We start from the raw sequence: 14,603 nt of genomic DNA, 5'->3' as shown, positions 1-14,603 counted from the left end.
GCAATCCAACGAGATCACCCCGTCGACACCATCCTCGGCGACATTCATAAGGGGGTAACTACTAGATCTCGTGTTGCACATTTTTGTGAGCATTACTCTTTTGTTTCCTCTATTGAGCCACACAGGGTAGAGGAAGCACTTCAAGATTCGGATTGGGTGGTGGCGATGCAAGAGGAGCTCAACAACTTCACTAGGAATGAGGTATGGCATTTAGTTCCACGTCCTAATCAAAATATTGTAGGAACCAAATGGGTCTTCCGCAACAAGCAAGACGAGCATGGTGTGGTGACAAGGAACAAAGCTCGACTTGTGGCCAAAGGATACTCCCAAGTCGAAGGTTTGGATTTCGGTGAAACCTATGCACCCGTAGCTAGGCTTGAGTCAATTCGCATATTATTGGCCTATGCTACTTACCATGGCTTTAAGCTCTATCAAATGGACGTGAAAAGTGCCTTCCTCAATGGACCAATCAAGGAAGAGGTCTATGTTGAGCAACCTCCCGGCTTTGAAGATAGTGAGTACCCTAACCATGTTTACAAACTCTCTAAGGCGCTTTATGGGCTCAAGCAAGCCCCAAGAGCATGGTATGAATGCCTTAGATATTTCCTTATTGCTAATGGCTTTAAAGTCGGAAAGGCCGATCCTACTCTATTCACTAAAACTCTTGAAAATGACTTGTTTGTATGCCAAATTTATGTTGATGATATTATATTTGGGTCTACTAACGAGTCTACATGTGAAGAATTTAGTAGGATCATGACACAAAAGTTCGAGATGTCTATGATGGGGGAGTTGAAGTACTTCTTGGGATTTCAAGTGAAGCAACTCCAAGAGGGCACCTTCATCAGCCAAACGAAGTACACTCAAGACATTCTAAACAAGTTTGGGATGAAGGATGCCAAGCCCATCAAGACACCCATGGGAACTAATGGGCATCTCGACCTCGACACGGAAGGTAAGTCCGTGGATCAAAAGGTATACCGGTCGATGATAGGTTCTTTGCTATATTTATGTGCATCTCGACCGGATATTATGCTTTCCGTATGCATGTGTGCAAGATTCCAAGCCGACCCTAAGGAAGCTCACCTTACGGCCGTAAAACGAATCTTGAGATATTTGGCTTATACTCCTAAGTTTGGGCTTTGGTATCCTAGGGGATCCACTTTTGATTTAATTGGTTATTCGGATGCCGATTGGGCGGGGTGTAAAATCAATAGGAAGAGCACATCGGGGACTTGCCAGTTCTTGGGAAGGTCCTTGGTGTCTTGGGCTTCAAAGAAGCAAAATTCGGTCGCTCTTTCCACCGCCGAAGCCGAGTACATTGCCGCAGGCCATTGTTGCGCGCAATTGCTTTGGATGAGGCAAACCCTGCGGGACTACGGTTACAAATTAACCAAAGTCCCTTTGCTATGTGATAATGAGAGTGCAATCAAGATGGCGGATAATCCCGTCGAGCATAGCCGCACTAAGCACATAGCCATTCGGTATCACTTTTTAAGGGATCACCAACAAAAGGGAGATATCGAGATTTCATATATTAACACTAAAGATCAATTAGCCGATATCTTTACCAAGCCTCTTGATGAACAAACTTTTAACAAACTTTGGCATGAGCTAAATACTCTTGATTCTAGGAACTTCTTTTGTTGATTTGCACACATAGCTCATTTATATACCTTTGATCATGTCTCTTTCATATGCTATGACTAATATGTTCTTCAAGTCTATTTCAAACCAAGTCATAGGTATATTGAAAGGGAATTGGAGTCTTCGGCGAAGACAAAGGCTTCCACTCCGTAACTCATCCTTCGTCGTCGCTCCGAGCCACTCTCCATCTTTGGGGGAGAGAGCAAAAGGACTTCGTCTTTGGTACAATCTTAACTCATTTATTTATGACCAAAGGGGAAGAAAGTACTTCAAGGGCTCTAATAATTCCGTTTTTGGCGATTCATGCCAAAGGGGGAGAGAGTATGAGCCCAAAGCAAAAGAACCGCACCACCACCAATTTCAAAAACTTAGTTTTTCAAAGAGTATTATCAATTGGTATCCCATTATGTTCAAAAGGGGGAGAAAGTAGTATTTCAAAAATGATATATCAAAACCCTCTTGAACACTAAGAGGCGGATCTCATTTAGGGGGAGTTTTGTTTAGTCAAAGGAAAAGCATTTGAAACAAGGGGAGAAAATTTCAAATCTTGAAAATGCTTTGCAAAATCCTATTCATTTACCTTTGACTTTTTGCAAAAGAACTTTGAAAAGGATTTACAAAATAGTTTGCAAAAACAAAACATGTGGTGCAAGCGTGGTCCAAAATGTTAAAAATAAAGGAACGATCCATGCATATCTTGTAAGTATTAATATTGGCTCAATTCCAAGCAACCTTTGCACTTACATTATGCAAACTAGTTCAATTATGCACTTCAATATTTGCTTTGGTTTGTGTTGGCATCAATCACCAAAAAGGGGGAGATTGAAAGGGAATTAGGCTTACACCTAGTTCCTAAATAATTTTGGTGGTTGAATTGCCCAACACAAATAATTGGACTAACTAGTTTGCTCTAGTGTATAAGTTATACAGGTGTAAAAGGTTCACACTTAGCCAATAAAAAGATCAAATATTGGTTTCAACAAAGGAGCAAAGGGACAACCGAAGGCACCTCTGGTCTGGGGCACCGGACAGTGTCCGGTGCACCAGAGGACTCCAACTCAAACTTGCCACCTTCGGGAATTTCCAGAGGCACTCCGCTATAATTCACCGGACTGTCCGGTGTACACCGGACAGTGTCCGGTGCTCCAAGGAAGAGCGGCCTCAGGAACTCGCCAGCTTCGGGAAACCAGAGCGGCTGCTCCGCTATAATTCACCGGACATGTCCGGTGTACACCGGACTGTCCGGTGTAACAGCGGAGCAACGGCTACTTCGCGCCAACGGTCACCTGCAGGCGCATTCAATGCACGCCAGAAGCGCTCAGGAGTCAGGCACGCCCATACTAGCGCACCGGACATTGAACAGTACATGTCAGGTGTGCACCGGACATCCAGGCGGGCCCAGAAGACAGAAGCTCCAACGGTCAAAATCCAACGGCATTGGTGACGTGGCTGGTGCACCGGACAGTCCGGTGTGCACCGGACTGTCCGGTGCACCATACGACAGACAGCCTCCACCAACGGTCAAGTTTGGTGGTTGGGGCTATAAATACCCCAACCACCCCCACATTCAAAGCATCCAAGTTTTCCAGCTTCCAACCACTATACAAGAGCTAGCATTCATTGCAAAGCACACCAAAAGAAATCAAATCCTCTCCCAACTTCATACAAAGCCTTAGTGACTAGAGAGAGTGATTTGTAGTGTTCATTTGAGCTCTTGTGCTTGGATCGCTTCTTTTCTTTTCCTTCGCATTCTTTCTTGTGATCAAACACTCACTTGTAATTGAGGCAAGAGACACCAATTGTGTGGTGGTCCTTGCGGGAAGTTTGATTCCCAAGTGATTTGAGAAGAGAAGCTCACTCGGTCCGAGGGACCGTTTGAGAGAGGGAAGGGTTGAAAGAGACCCGGCCTTTGTGGCCTCCTCAACGGGGAGTAGGTTTGCGAGAACCGAACCTCGGTAAAACAAATTCGCGTGTCACACTCTTTATTTGCTTGCGATTTGTTTTGCACCCTCTCTCGCGGACTCGTTTATATTTCTAACGCTAACCCGGCTTGTAGTTGTGTTTATATTTGTAAATTTCAGCTTCGCCCTATTCACCCCCCTCTAGGCGACTATCAGCGCGCACGCACAATACCGGTCGAGTGGCTGAGGGTGTGGGCCGGGATGTCAGTGGGAGATTGAAAGCGCAGTGCGAGCGGGTTGGGTCGGCCGAGCGAGGTGAGTAGTGGCCTGCGCGGAGTGGGGAGTTGGGCCGCCCAGGCAGATTCGGCCCACGCGGGGTAAGGTTCTTTCTTTCTCTTTCTTTTTCCTGTTTTGTTTTTTTTCACTCAAATTTATGTTTTGAATTCAAATTTGTTTATGGATTGCACACAGGGATCAAGTGCACAAATAAAAATTACTAGCCTAAAGTGATATATTTATTTATATATATATATATATATATTTCTTTAGTGCATATTGTTTCCCTTTTCTCCTCCTTTTTCCCATTTCCATTTTCAAACCCTAATCTCCTTTTGAGTTCCAATTCAATTTTATTATTAGTATATTTTGATTAATAGTGTTGCTATTATTATTATATGCACAACAAACAAAACTCTAATATGATGCACATGTTGTTTAGTTGACATTAGTCATTTAATCCTTTTAAATGGGGTTGTTCACATGCTTAGTTAAATTGAAACAAATCAAATAGGAGAATTATCTCCATTACCATGGTTTACAAATTTGGGTATTACAAATCCTACCCCCCTTAAAAATAATCTCATCCTCAAGATTTGTAAGGACAGAGATGTAAAAAGCTTTATTTATAGTTTAACCTTTAACTTCTTAATAAGTTTCATGTTATTTAGAAAGTGGTTATGAAAGCATGGGTATATATATGTATAGTCACCAAATGTGTGAGAAAAAAATGTCTTTAAAGCATGGATAGGCTTGGGTAGGACATAGTAGGGTAAAGAAGGACTCCATCATGCATAGCGAATCTTGATTCCTTTGGCGGTCCAACTTGATCTTTGAAGACTTGAGTTGATGCTTATCCTCCCTGGACATGGTTGGTCTTCTTTGGCCCTCAATCCTGGAGTTGCCATCCGAGTTAAGGACATATAGTTAGGATAGCCGGGGTACACGAGGTGGGTAGGTTTGGACAGAGTTTTAATTTGCTTTTTGAACAAATGGATTAGGCAACCTATGATGTAGGTTAGGTTGTTGTTTACGAACGAGTTAGTCCAATGTATTAATTTAGGGTAAGATATGTTTATAGAATTAGGGCCTAATTTTTTTTTGTTGTCAACATTATCTAACTTATTTAAGTAACTCAATTTGGATTAGATTATGTTAGACTAGGTTGGATCTAGATCAAATTGAAATAAGATAAAATCTTTTCAAGATAAGATGAATCTATTAAGATAAGAAAGAATCTTGTAAGATAAGACGAATTTATTAAACTAGATATATTTTATTAGGGGATATACTTAGTTTGTATAGTCCTCTTATGTTTTTTTATATTTATGCCTATACGTATATGTAGATATAATTGTGGACATTACTCCGCAACTTATCACACTCAATCAAAGATCCAAATCAGATAAGTATCATAAGAGCAAGCATTCAAGCATATAGATAAAAAAATAGTTTTGTTTTTGTTCCTAAGATTATGTATCCTAGTCTTGAAGTCACTTTAGGCATAGGATTTCAAAGTGTGAAATCCACATTTGTCTTTAGAAATAAAAGGTAAGAATAATCAGAGTAAGCAGAAATAGATGAGAAAGATTAAGAGAAGTTTAGAAAAGAATCAGAGTAGCAAAGGTAAGTAGATAATGGTTGTCCAGTTCTATCTAGGTTTCGTCCTACAGTCAACATTCCTCTGATACCACTTCTGTCACACCCGGATTTCAGGGGCACCAAGACCCGGGCGCGAACATAATCACCAGGTGTGCTAGGACCAAGTCTCACACATATGATGAATCATGGCACAGGATTGAATGTCACATCTTTACTACTTAACAGGAATTCTATATAAAATAAACAATTACATTATAAGGAGACAACGGTCCAGCAACCCAAAGTTGACTGGGAGACGACGACCTAGACCTCTCACGAGCTTGCCACAGCATCCTCCATGCGCCTCATCATGCGGTACCTGTTCTTGACCTGTGGGGGGTGTGAGACAGCAAGAGTGAGCTCACATACGTTCATCGCTCAACAAGTTGTGGGGAATAATGTGCATGAACTCGCCAAAGGTGGGAGCTCACGTGAAGTGTAAGGCTTACCAAAGAGGATGGTTAGAGCTGAGCATTTCTTTTAAAGTTGGTCAAAATTTTATTAGCAGTTACTAAGTATAAGTAAATACCAACCCAATTAAGTAGTAGAACAAAAGTAACATCATCAGATGCAATGCATATGATAAATTGAATTTAGTTCCATAAATTAATCATCAGAGAGTCCTGAGCTGCTCATGACAGTGAGCTCGGCTAGTATACCAGTTTTACACTCTGCAGAGGTGGTACCCTTTACCCACAAGTCATGTTACTCATCTGCCAAGGGATCACGACTTCCCATACACCTCTACCGAGGAGGCGAGGCAGGGTAACACTACGAGGCCTTTACAAAGTTCCACTAGCTTCAGAAAACCCGCTACAGTTTATAGGAAGCTCCAATGCAGGGTTCTTGCCTGACCGCCATCGCAGCAAAATCAACCAAGGACCTCCCTACACTGACCACTCCCCTACTGCCCTTGCCCCTTTCGGGTAAGGTAGTCCTCCACTAGCTTTCCTAATTAATCAGCCAAGGGCGTCCATAAACCCTTGTGGTGGCACATGTTTCTCAAGTTAAGCTCTATGTTCCAATTAACATTAATGATCTTGACATGAACATAAATAGGATAACAAAATAACTGGAACATAGATATGATAAATAATTATCCCAAATCCATGTAAAGCAATAGCAAACTACCCAAGTGATTCAGGGGTAAACAAGGTAATGAGATAAACAATCTAGGGTAACCTATTGGGTCCCATCAAAATTAACCTATGCAGATCATTATGATTAATTAGAACATGAGTGGGTAAAAATAAGTGATCAAGGGCACAACTTGCCTGGGACTTGAGATTCCAGGTACCAGGATGATCTTCAGATGACTCGTGACCTCACGCTAGTCGTAGCAATACAAACAAACATGGTATAGGTAGAATTAACATCACAACAATCATAAGAATAAACTGTGTAATAATAATCTACGCGAAGCTACGAGATCGCGGGATCGAGAACCGCTAAAATCGGAGTTACAGTTAGGAAGTTATGGTACTCGGAAGATCCACGTGGTTAAGTATAGAATAGACTAAGTGCAACATTTTAACCTATATTTTATGACAAAACAAAGTTACCAGATAATAATAAATATTATTGTGGAACTAATGCAACTAAAATAGATTTAAACGAAGCTATGGTTATTGAGTTACGAATTTCTGAAGTTAATTAGCACCTAGAATAGATTAATTCAATTGAACAATTTTAATTTAAGTTTCATGGTTAAACAAAGGTACTAGGTGATAAACAATATCTAAACAGAACAAATGCCATTGGAATGAATCAATTTGAAATTAATATGAATTTTCTATGAATTATACAAGTTTCTGTATTTATTTTTATATTAAAAATCTATTTTATAATTTCTTTTTCCTGTTTTACTGACCTCAGGACTGCGCGCACTAATACAGAATAACCCAGGGGCAAGAGCGCAAAAGTGTTTGTGACACAGCCACATCCGCGCAGGACGGCGGGTTGTTTTAACACAGGTGCAGGGGCTCTTTTGAAAAACGACCAGGGCCGAAGGGGGTAAGAACATGTCCCAGCCACCAGATCTAATCTGGACGTCCCAGATCAGTCCTATCATTGAAATGAACCGGTATGCATTCATAACCGTCTGATCGACGACCGACGACGCAGATTTAAAGTACTCCAACCCGCCCCAGATTCGCCCGATCGAGATCAAACGGCCCAGAACTGCCTATGCCGTGATCTAATCTCATCCGCTTAGCCACAATCCAACGGTCCACCCATTCTTCTTCCCCCCGACGCCAGAGCGTGACGGCGCCGCCCACACGCGCGGCGGAGCCATCGCCGGAGCACGCCAGATCGGGGCCACGATGCTCCTCGCACACATCAAGGCCATGGTTCGTAATGCGGATGGTGATTCGAATACGATGGAGCTACTCACCGTAGCTGGAGGGCAATGGAGGGAGCTGGCCACGGAGGACAGTGGATTCGCGGTCTCTGGTGAAGAAATCCCGAGCTCGGGCGCCCCCCGGCGCGAAATTCCGCCACGCCGACCGCACCACCAGCCCGGTCGAGTAGTAGCCAACCACCAGAGGTCCCGTGCGCACCCGGGGTCCCCAAGTGCACTTCAATTGGCCCCGACGACGGAGATCCCTGGCGGCGGCAAACTCCCCCGAGGTCGGCAATGATGGGACTGGGTGCATTGGGTTGGGGAGAACGAGGAGACTGCGACGCCCGATTTATACTCCGGTAGCGAAGTCCGAGCGAGGCACGAGGAGCTAGATCCCCGGCGGGGTAGTCGGTGCTCTGTTGCAACGGCATCGGAGAGACGGATCTGACAGACGTGGCCCGCAAGTCTGTGGCGCGGTTTGTGCGGCGTGGGGCTGACGCACCGGGCCCAAGTGTCAATGAGAGCGGAGAAAGGCGCGCACGCACAATACTGGTCGAGTGGCTGAGGGTGTGGGCCGGGATGTCAGTGGGAGATTGAAAGCGCAGTGCGAGCGGGTTGGGCCGGCCGAGCGAGGTGAGTAGTGGCCTGCGCGGAGTGGGGAGTTGGGCCGCCCAGGCACATTCGGCCCACGCGGGGTAAGGTTCTTTCTTTCTCTTTTTTTTTCCTGTTTTGTTTTTTTTCCTCTCAAATTTATGTTTTGAATTCAAATTTGTTTATGGATTGCACACAGGGATCAAGTGCACAAATAAAAATTACTAGCCTAAAGTGATATATTTATTTATATATATATATATATTTCTTTAGTGCATATTGTTTCCCTTTTCTCCTCCTTTTTCCCATTTCCATTTTCAAACCCTAATCTCCTTTTGAGTTCCAATTCAATTTTATTATTAGTATATTTTGATTAATAGTGTTGCTATTATTATTATATGCACAACAAACAAAACTCTAATATGATGCACATGTTGTTTAGTTGACAATAGTCATTTAATCCTTTTAAATGGGGTTGTTCACATGCTTAGTTAAATTGAAACAAATCAAATAGGAGAATTATCTCCATTACCATGGTTTACAAATGGGTATTACAATCAGGACAAGCAAAAGCATCTTTTGATGTCACCATCAAACAAACTGCTAACCTTGGTCTAGTAATAGCAACAAACTAGCTTCTTTCAGAAAAAATAACAATTTCTATATAGTATTCTACGTATGTGTATATGTAGGGATGGAAATGATCGGTGAACGTTAGAACTGTTTCCGTTTTCGCGTTTTTATCGGAAACAAAATAAAAAACGGTAGCTTCGAAAACGGAAACGATATTTCGGAAACATCAGAAACAAAAAGTTCGGTACGGAACACATACACCGGTAACAGGTCGGGATAAAATAGTTTATTTATTATTTATATATTTGTTCCCTTATGTTTACAAAAAAAATTAAAAAGACCGTGGAACAGCATTGTTATCCCACTCATTCTGATTACGAAAGAAAATGAAAGAAGGATGAGTTGGGCCGTCTGTCTCCTCGTGTTGACCATTAGCGAACACAAGTTAAAGCCCACGCGGCCCACTTCTCCAATCACACTTCACATCCCACGGCCAGAAATCTCGTGTGGAAGGAAAAGCTAGCCAACTACCATCAATCCGGTAAGGAACAGACTTTTTACGAACGGGCAGAACGGTAAGGGAGATGCAGATGCAGAGGCAAGGCAACCATTCAACCAGTGCACAGAAAGTTGACCTAGATCTTAGACAACTAGGTACATGGTACATTGCGGAGAGGTCACAAACGAGCTGTGTTCAACCGAAAGCACCTTGGCAGATCGACACTCCCGTTTCTGACTTCTGAGCAGAGTAGCTAAAGGAACCGAACTATATATATATACTCCAGCGTTCACGGAGCGCACGCACACACTGCCGACGACGGTAGGCGTAGCTATCCAGTCACAGTCACAGCTTGGAGTAGAGCTGCGGCGTGCACCACTTGAAGAAGGTCCCCGTGGGGAGCTCGGCGGGCGCCAGCAGCGCGAGCCGCGCGGCGACGTCGGCCGCCTCCTCGGCGGTGCGCTTCCCCCAGCCCTTGGTCATGCCCGTGCGCGTGAACCCGGGGCAGAAGCAGTTGACGCTCACGCGCGCGCCGCGCGCCTGCAGCCGCCGCGCCAGCAGCCGCGAGTAGGCGTTCAGGGCCAGCTTGGAGACCGAGTAGTCCGTCCACACCTTGGGCCAACCCTGCCCGCCCCACGTCCCGTCCTTCACCTGCGCCAGGAACCGCGACACCATCGCCTCTATCCCCGCCTCCGTCAGCCCGTCCTCGTCCAGCAGCAGCGCCCTCAGCGACGGGTCGCTCACCTTCTGCGTGAATTCAGAGAAAATTCGTACGTGAAACCAAAAGTTTTCATGGTGCATATGTTGCTCTAAAGCTGCATCCTGTGAACGGCCGCTCGCTGACGCCCTCCTGTGGCAGATTGTCTGACGTGCACACTAATAAATTTTAAACGTAAGTCGATGACGTCCTCCTGTGACAAGTTTTCTGACCTATTCTCGTCATGCACCTTGTCCGATCCTCCATTTCAAATGCCTTACTGTTTCCAGCCTGTCTTTGTTTTTCTTCTTCTGAATTGGAGACGTACGGCATTAGACGTAACACGTCGCATCATCTGGACTTGTCGAGTGTGGTGTGGACAATGTAAAGAGTAGCTAGCTAGTGTGGCAGGGCAGTGCATTTCGAATTTTTCTTCACAAAATTATCAAGACGACTCGTGACTCTACGGTCTACACCAAGATTGCCTCGTGGATTCACACTTCAAGATCATCCTTTTGTTTTAAACTGGCTGCATCTGCTGTTATTTTGTCATCTGTATATCCATGTCGCTATCTTCAATTAGTTATGTACCTAGTGAGCTAGGCACGCGACAAAGCAAGCAGGATATGCTTACTTTTCAAATTTGAAGGATTCGCTGCCAGTTCATCTGAAGAAAATACTGTAAACAGATGGGGGTGGCAGGGCACTTACGTTGAGAAGGCCAAGCTGGGAGCTGACGTTGAGGATCCTGCTGGTCGCCGACGACTGCCGGAACAGCGGCAGGAGCGCTTCGGTGAGCATCTTGGCCCCGTAGAAGTTGGTCCTGAGGACAGCCTCGGCGTGCTCCACGGAGTTGGTGTCGATCTCGTTAAACGACACGGCTGCGTTGTTCACCTGAAGCAGTAACGAACAAGAAAACAGACGAAACCTGACTTGAGCGACACCAGAAAGTTCAGTCACCCTCTAGCTAAAGAGCAAAGTGGAGCCGTTGGAGGGGAGGCTGCAATTGAAGGGAAAAAAAAAGAGATTTTGCCTGACTGCCTGAGCAAAAAAATGGCTACAGCACTGGCGGCCACTGACTGGTGTATTTGATAATACACGACGGCTTTCCCTCTCGGTCGGAGCGTCGAGTCTGAACTGGACTCATGAAAAGCTCTCTCTGATCATATCGGCTGATGACTCGATGGGCTACCACTACCACTCTACCATCATCTAAACGGATAGATACCGATTGGTAATACACGACGGCTTTCATTCCCTCTCGACCGGAGGGTCGAGTCTGAACTGAACGCATGAAAAGCTCTATCTGATCATATCGGCTGAAGACTCGATGGGCTACCACCACTACCAAGCTAAAGGATAGAGACCGATTGGACTGAACCTTGACAAGCGCAAACTCGAGTGGAGTAGACCGTGAGTCGTGCGACCGTACCAGCAGTATCATTCAGGAATGGACCGCCACTTGATGGCCGCTAGCACACCTAGCCTGACCCTGTTCACGCCAATAGCTCAACAGTAATCCATGGCTCAGACAGTCCGATCGTGCCATGCTTTCGCTTCCAATGGTTTTGTTTACTTTTCTCGAAAATAGTAGTATATGGTTTGAGTTTCATTTTCTGTGATTGGCAGCACAAATGTGTTCAGTTTTTTTTTTCAGGTAACATTTTATGCTTGCTACTTGCTAGAACGACCCTAGAACTAGTAGTGTCGTCGCTATCACTCACTCCAATGGACGTCCGGCAGCCGAAAGCTACTTGAACCAAACCCATACGAGGACGAGGGAATGGAAACCCTGTAGTACGATTTCTCCAGATCTGTCGTGGTTTGACTGCTCAGCTTGGTCTCCGGAGCCAAATGCCAATCACAGGCAACTACAGTAATGACGGCAACTGACTTCCTGGTCCGTCGTTACGGTCGTCCAGGTATCCCCGCGGCCGTCCGTTGGGCCGACGCGACGCTTTGATTCGTCTGGTCGCTGGCGTGTGCGCGGCGGGCCAGGAGAGCGTGGGGACGTCGTCATCGTCACTGCTGCTGGGAGGCGCAGGCAATAATGCTAGACACGAAATGCGGCGTGACACGAAATGGGAATGCTAATGCGGCGTGACATGAAACGGGAGGCGCGGCAGTATCCTGATCCGAAGCAACTAGCAAGCCGAGCGCGCGTACTGCCCATCTATTATTGGGCCATGGCGTTTCGGAGAGCGGGGCTCGGGGGGCCGGGGGAAGGTGATGACTTACCAGGATGTCGAGGCCGCCGAGGGCGTCGCGGATCCACGCGGCGAACTCGGCGACGGAGGCGGGGTCGGAGACGTCGAGCCTGCGGAAGACGACGGCGAGCCCGCGCGCGAGGAGCGGCGCCGCGGCGGCCTCCCCGCGCTCGCCGTCCCGCGCGGTGAGCACCACGGTGAGGCCGTGCTCGGCCAGGCGGGCGGCGAGCGCGTGGCCGATGCCGCGGTTCGCGCCGGTCACCACGGCCACCGTCTCCCTCGACCACCAAGCCCTGCGCGCGCGCGCGCGCGTAGGCAGCCAAGCCAAAGCAAACCCCCGTTAGGCGCTGCACACACCGAGACTCGAGGGAGGCGGTGAGAGACGAGAGGAGAGGAAGGTTACCCGGCAGGAGGCGACTCCTTGGTGCCCGAGTAGTCCATCGTCGCACACAGAGCTCGGGGGCTATGAGGGTGGCCAGCCGCAGACAGCGGGTAGGGAGGGGGACACCGTGCACCGCAGCAGTGAGGCGCAGTTATTTATACACGCGCGCGCTGGCGCCTCCGAGTGAGATAACTCTGCGGTGAGCCGGGACTGAGACTTGAGCCTTCAGCGGGGGGAGCCTACAGCCAGGCTAGTCACTAGTCGACCGCTTCTCTCTCGAAAAAGAGAGAAAAAAGACTAGTCGACCGGTAGAGGAGCACATGAGTTGCACTGCACATGCCGCGCGCGCGTACCTGCTCCGGCACCGTTCTTTTTTCGCCGAATGCCGAGCGACAAGCACGCACACGATTATTCAACTTTTCAACCAGTAGGCCGTAGGTACGCCCGTGGCTGCAGTTCGCCGATGAGCTCATCCTGCCGGCCGTCTTGTCATGCCTGCAACGGAAAACAAACCAAAGATAATAGGGAAATTTGGATCCATACCATTAAAAGATCACCACTTTGGATCAATACCATTACTATCTCACTTACATGTGGGTCCACATGAGTCAATGACATGTGAGGTCCATGGTATATATCTAAAGTTTGGATCTTTTAATGGTATAGATCCAATTGTTCCAAGATAAAAATGGCGTGGTGGGTGCGGTTCGGGTGCAGATATTTAGCGGATGACAAGACGGCCGCTGCGAAGGATGTCATTGTGTAAAAAAAAATGCATCTACATCTACCAGTGGATTTTAGGGATAAGTAGGACTGGTTTGGTAGACACAGAATTAAACGGGATTCATTGAAGAGAAATCCTCTTTCTATTTAAAATTTAAATAGAAAAAATGTTTCTCTCTCATAGATCCGTTTTAATTCTCTGTCCACTAAATCAAGCTGTATGATTTAAATAAAATCAATCATACCCGAGTTAGTCTCATGGAGACATTGTGTATGTAGAATGGTTTTATTTGAAGAAAACAGTGTTTATTTTTATGGATTTTAACATGTGCACGAATTGAAATGGTTTGACAAAAAGCAAAGATAGCAAGAAAAGACGTTCAAAGGACAATCAATAACTTAAGACATCGATTGACTATGGTTGTGGCGAAGAAGAGAGTATTTACATTTCGTCATCACTAATTACTATAGTTACTATACGAAGTTACATTATGAAGATAATTAAATCATTGTCGGGTCATTCGAAGAAAGTTACTTAAGTTCATTAGGATACATTCAAAAGTATTGAACTCGACCAAGTCACGTGCTCAAGATGGCTATGTTCAAACAACTAACATAATGGATAAGTTGGCATTCTCTAAATACAAAGACTAAAAGTATCAGTATGAGTTTGAGAAAGGTAAACTCAAGCGGTTTGAAATTTGTTTTTATTTAAACTTAAGCCAATGGTCATGTCTTACAACTAAGAAGGGCGCAACATGAGGATAGTTGATCGTCTATAAGTGTTCAAGCCAATTCATATCATGTTTGAGTGAAGAGTGGAAAGATCGCTAACGTTAGTGTGTTGTTGAGGTCATAGCGGATGGTCCGCATGGGCAACACACAATGACTTGTGGATTTTTTGGGACTTTTTTCAAAGAACTTTTCGAGAGGGGCCCTCGGGTTTATGTTTGCATGTTACAGAAAGTGATCTACAAGAGTTAGTTTAGAGTATATTGAAAGGGAAATGTGCCCTTGGGCCATTTCTAGGTGTTTTGGTGATTTAGTGTCCAATACAAGTGCCTAAGTGTCAAGTGGTGGACAAAGTACAAATCAAGTATAAAGGTATGTTTCTCAGACTTA

General features: G+C 45.6%; 1 protein-coding gene across 1 annotated transcript; it reads right to left on the bottom strand.

Annotated features, from left to right (window-relative positions):
* Positions 1 to 9,565: 9,565 nt before the first annotated feature.
* Positions 9,566 to 12,914, bottom strand: LOC100383092 (uncharacterized). The gene is made up of 4 exons (NM_001361945.1): positions 12,780 to 12,914; positions 12,408 to 12,669; positions 10,881 to 11,063; positions 9,566 to 10,219 (listed from the first exon to the last, which is right to left on the bottom strand). Exons 1-4 carry the CDS (start codon positions 12,815 to 12,817, stop codon positions 9,818 to 9,820), a joined length of 885 nt encoding a protein of 294 aa, NP_001348874.1. The 5' UTR covers positions 12,818 to 12,914; the 3' UTR covers positions 9,566 to 9,817.
* Positions 12,915 to 14,603: the final 1,689 nt, after the last annotated feature.

This window comes from Zea mays, chromosome 2 (genome assembly GCF_902167145.1).
Source record: "Zea mays cultivar B73 chromosome 2, Zm-B73-REFERENCE-NAM-5.0, whole genome shotgun sequence".
Classification (NCBI taxonomy): domain Eukaryota; kingdom Viridiplantae; phylum Streptophyta; class Magnoliopsida; order Poales; family Poaceae; genus Zea; species Zea mays.
This window is presented reverse-complemented; position numbering and strand designations above follow the sequence as displayed.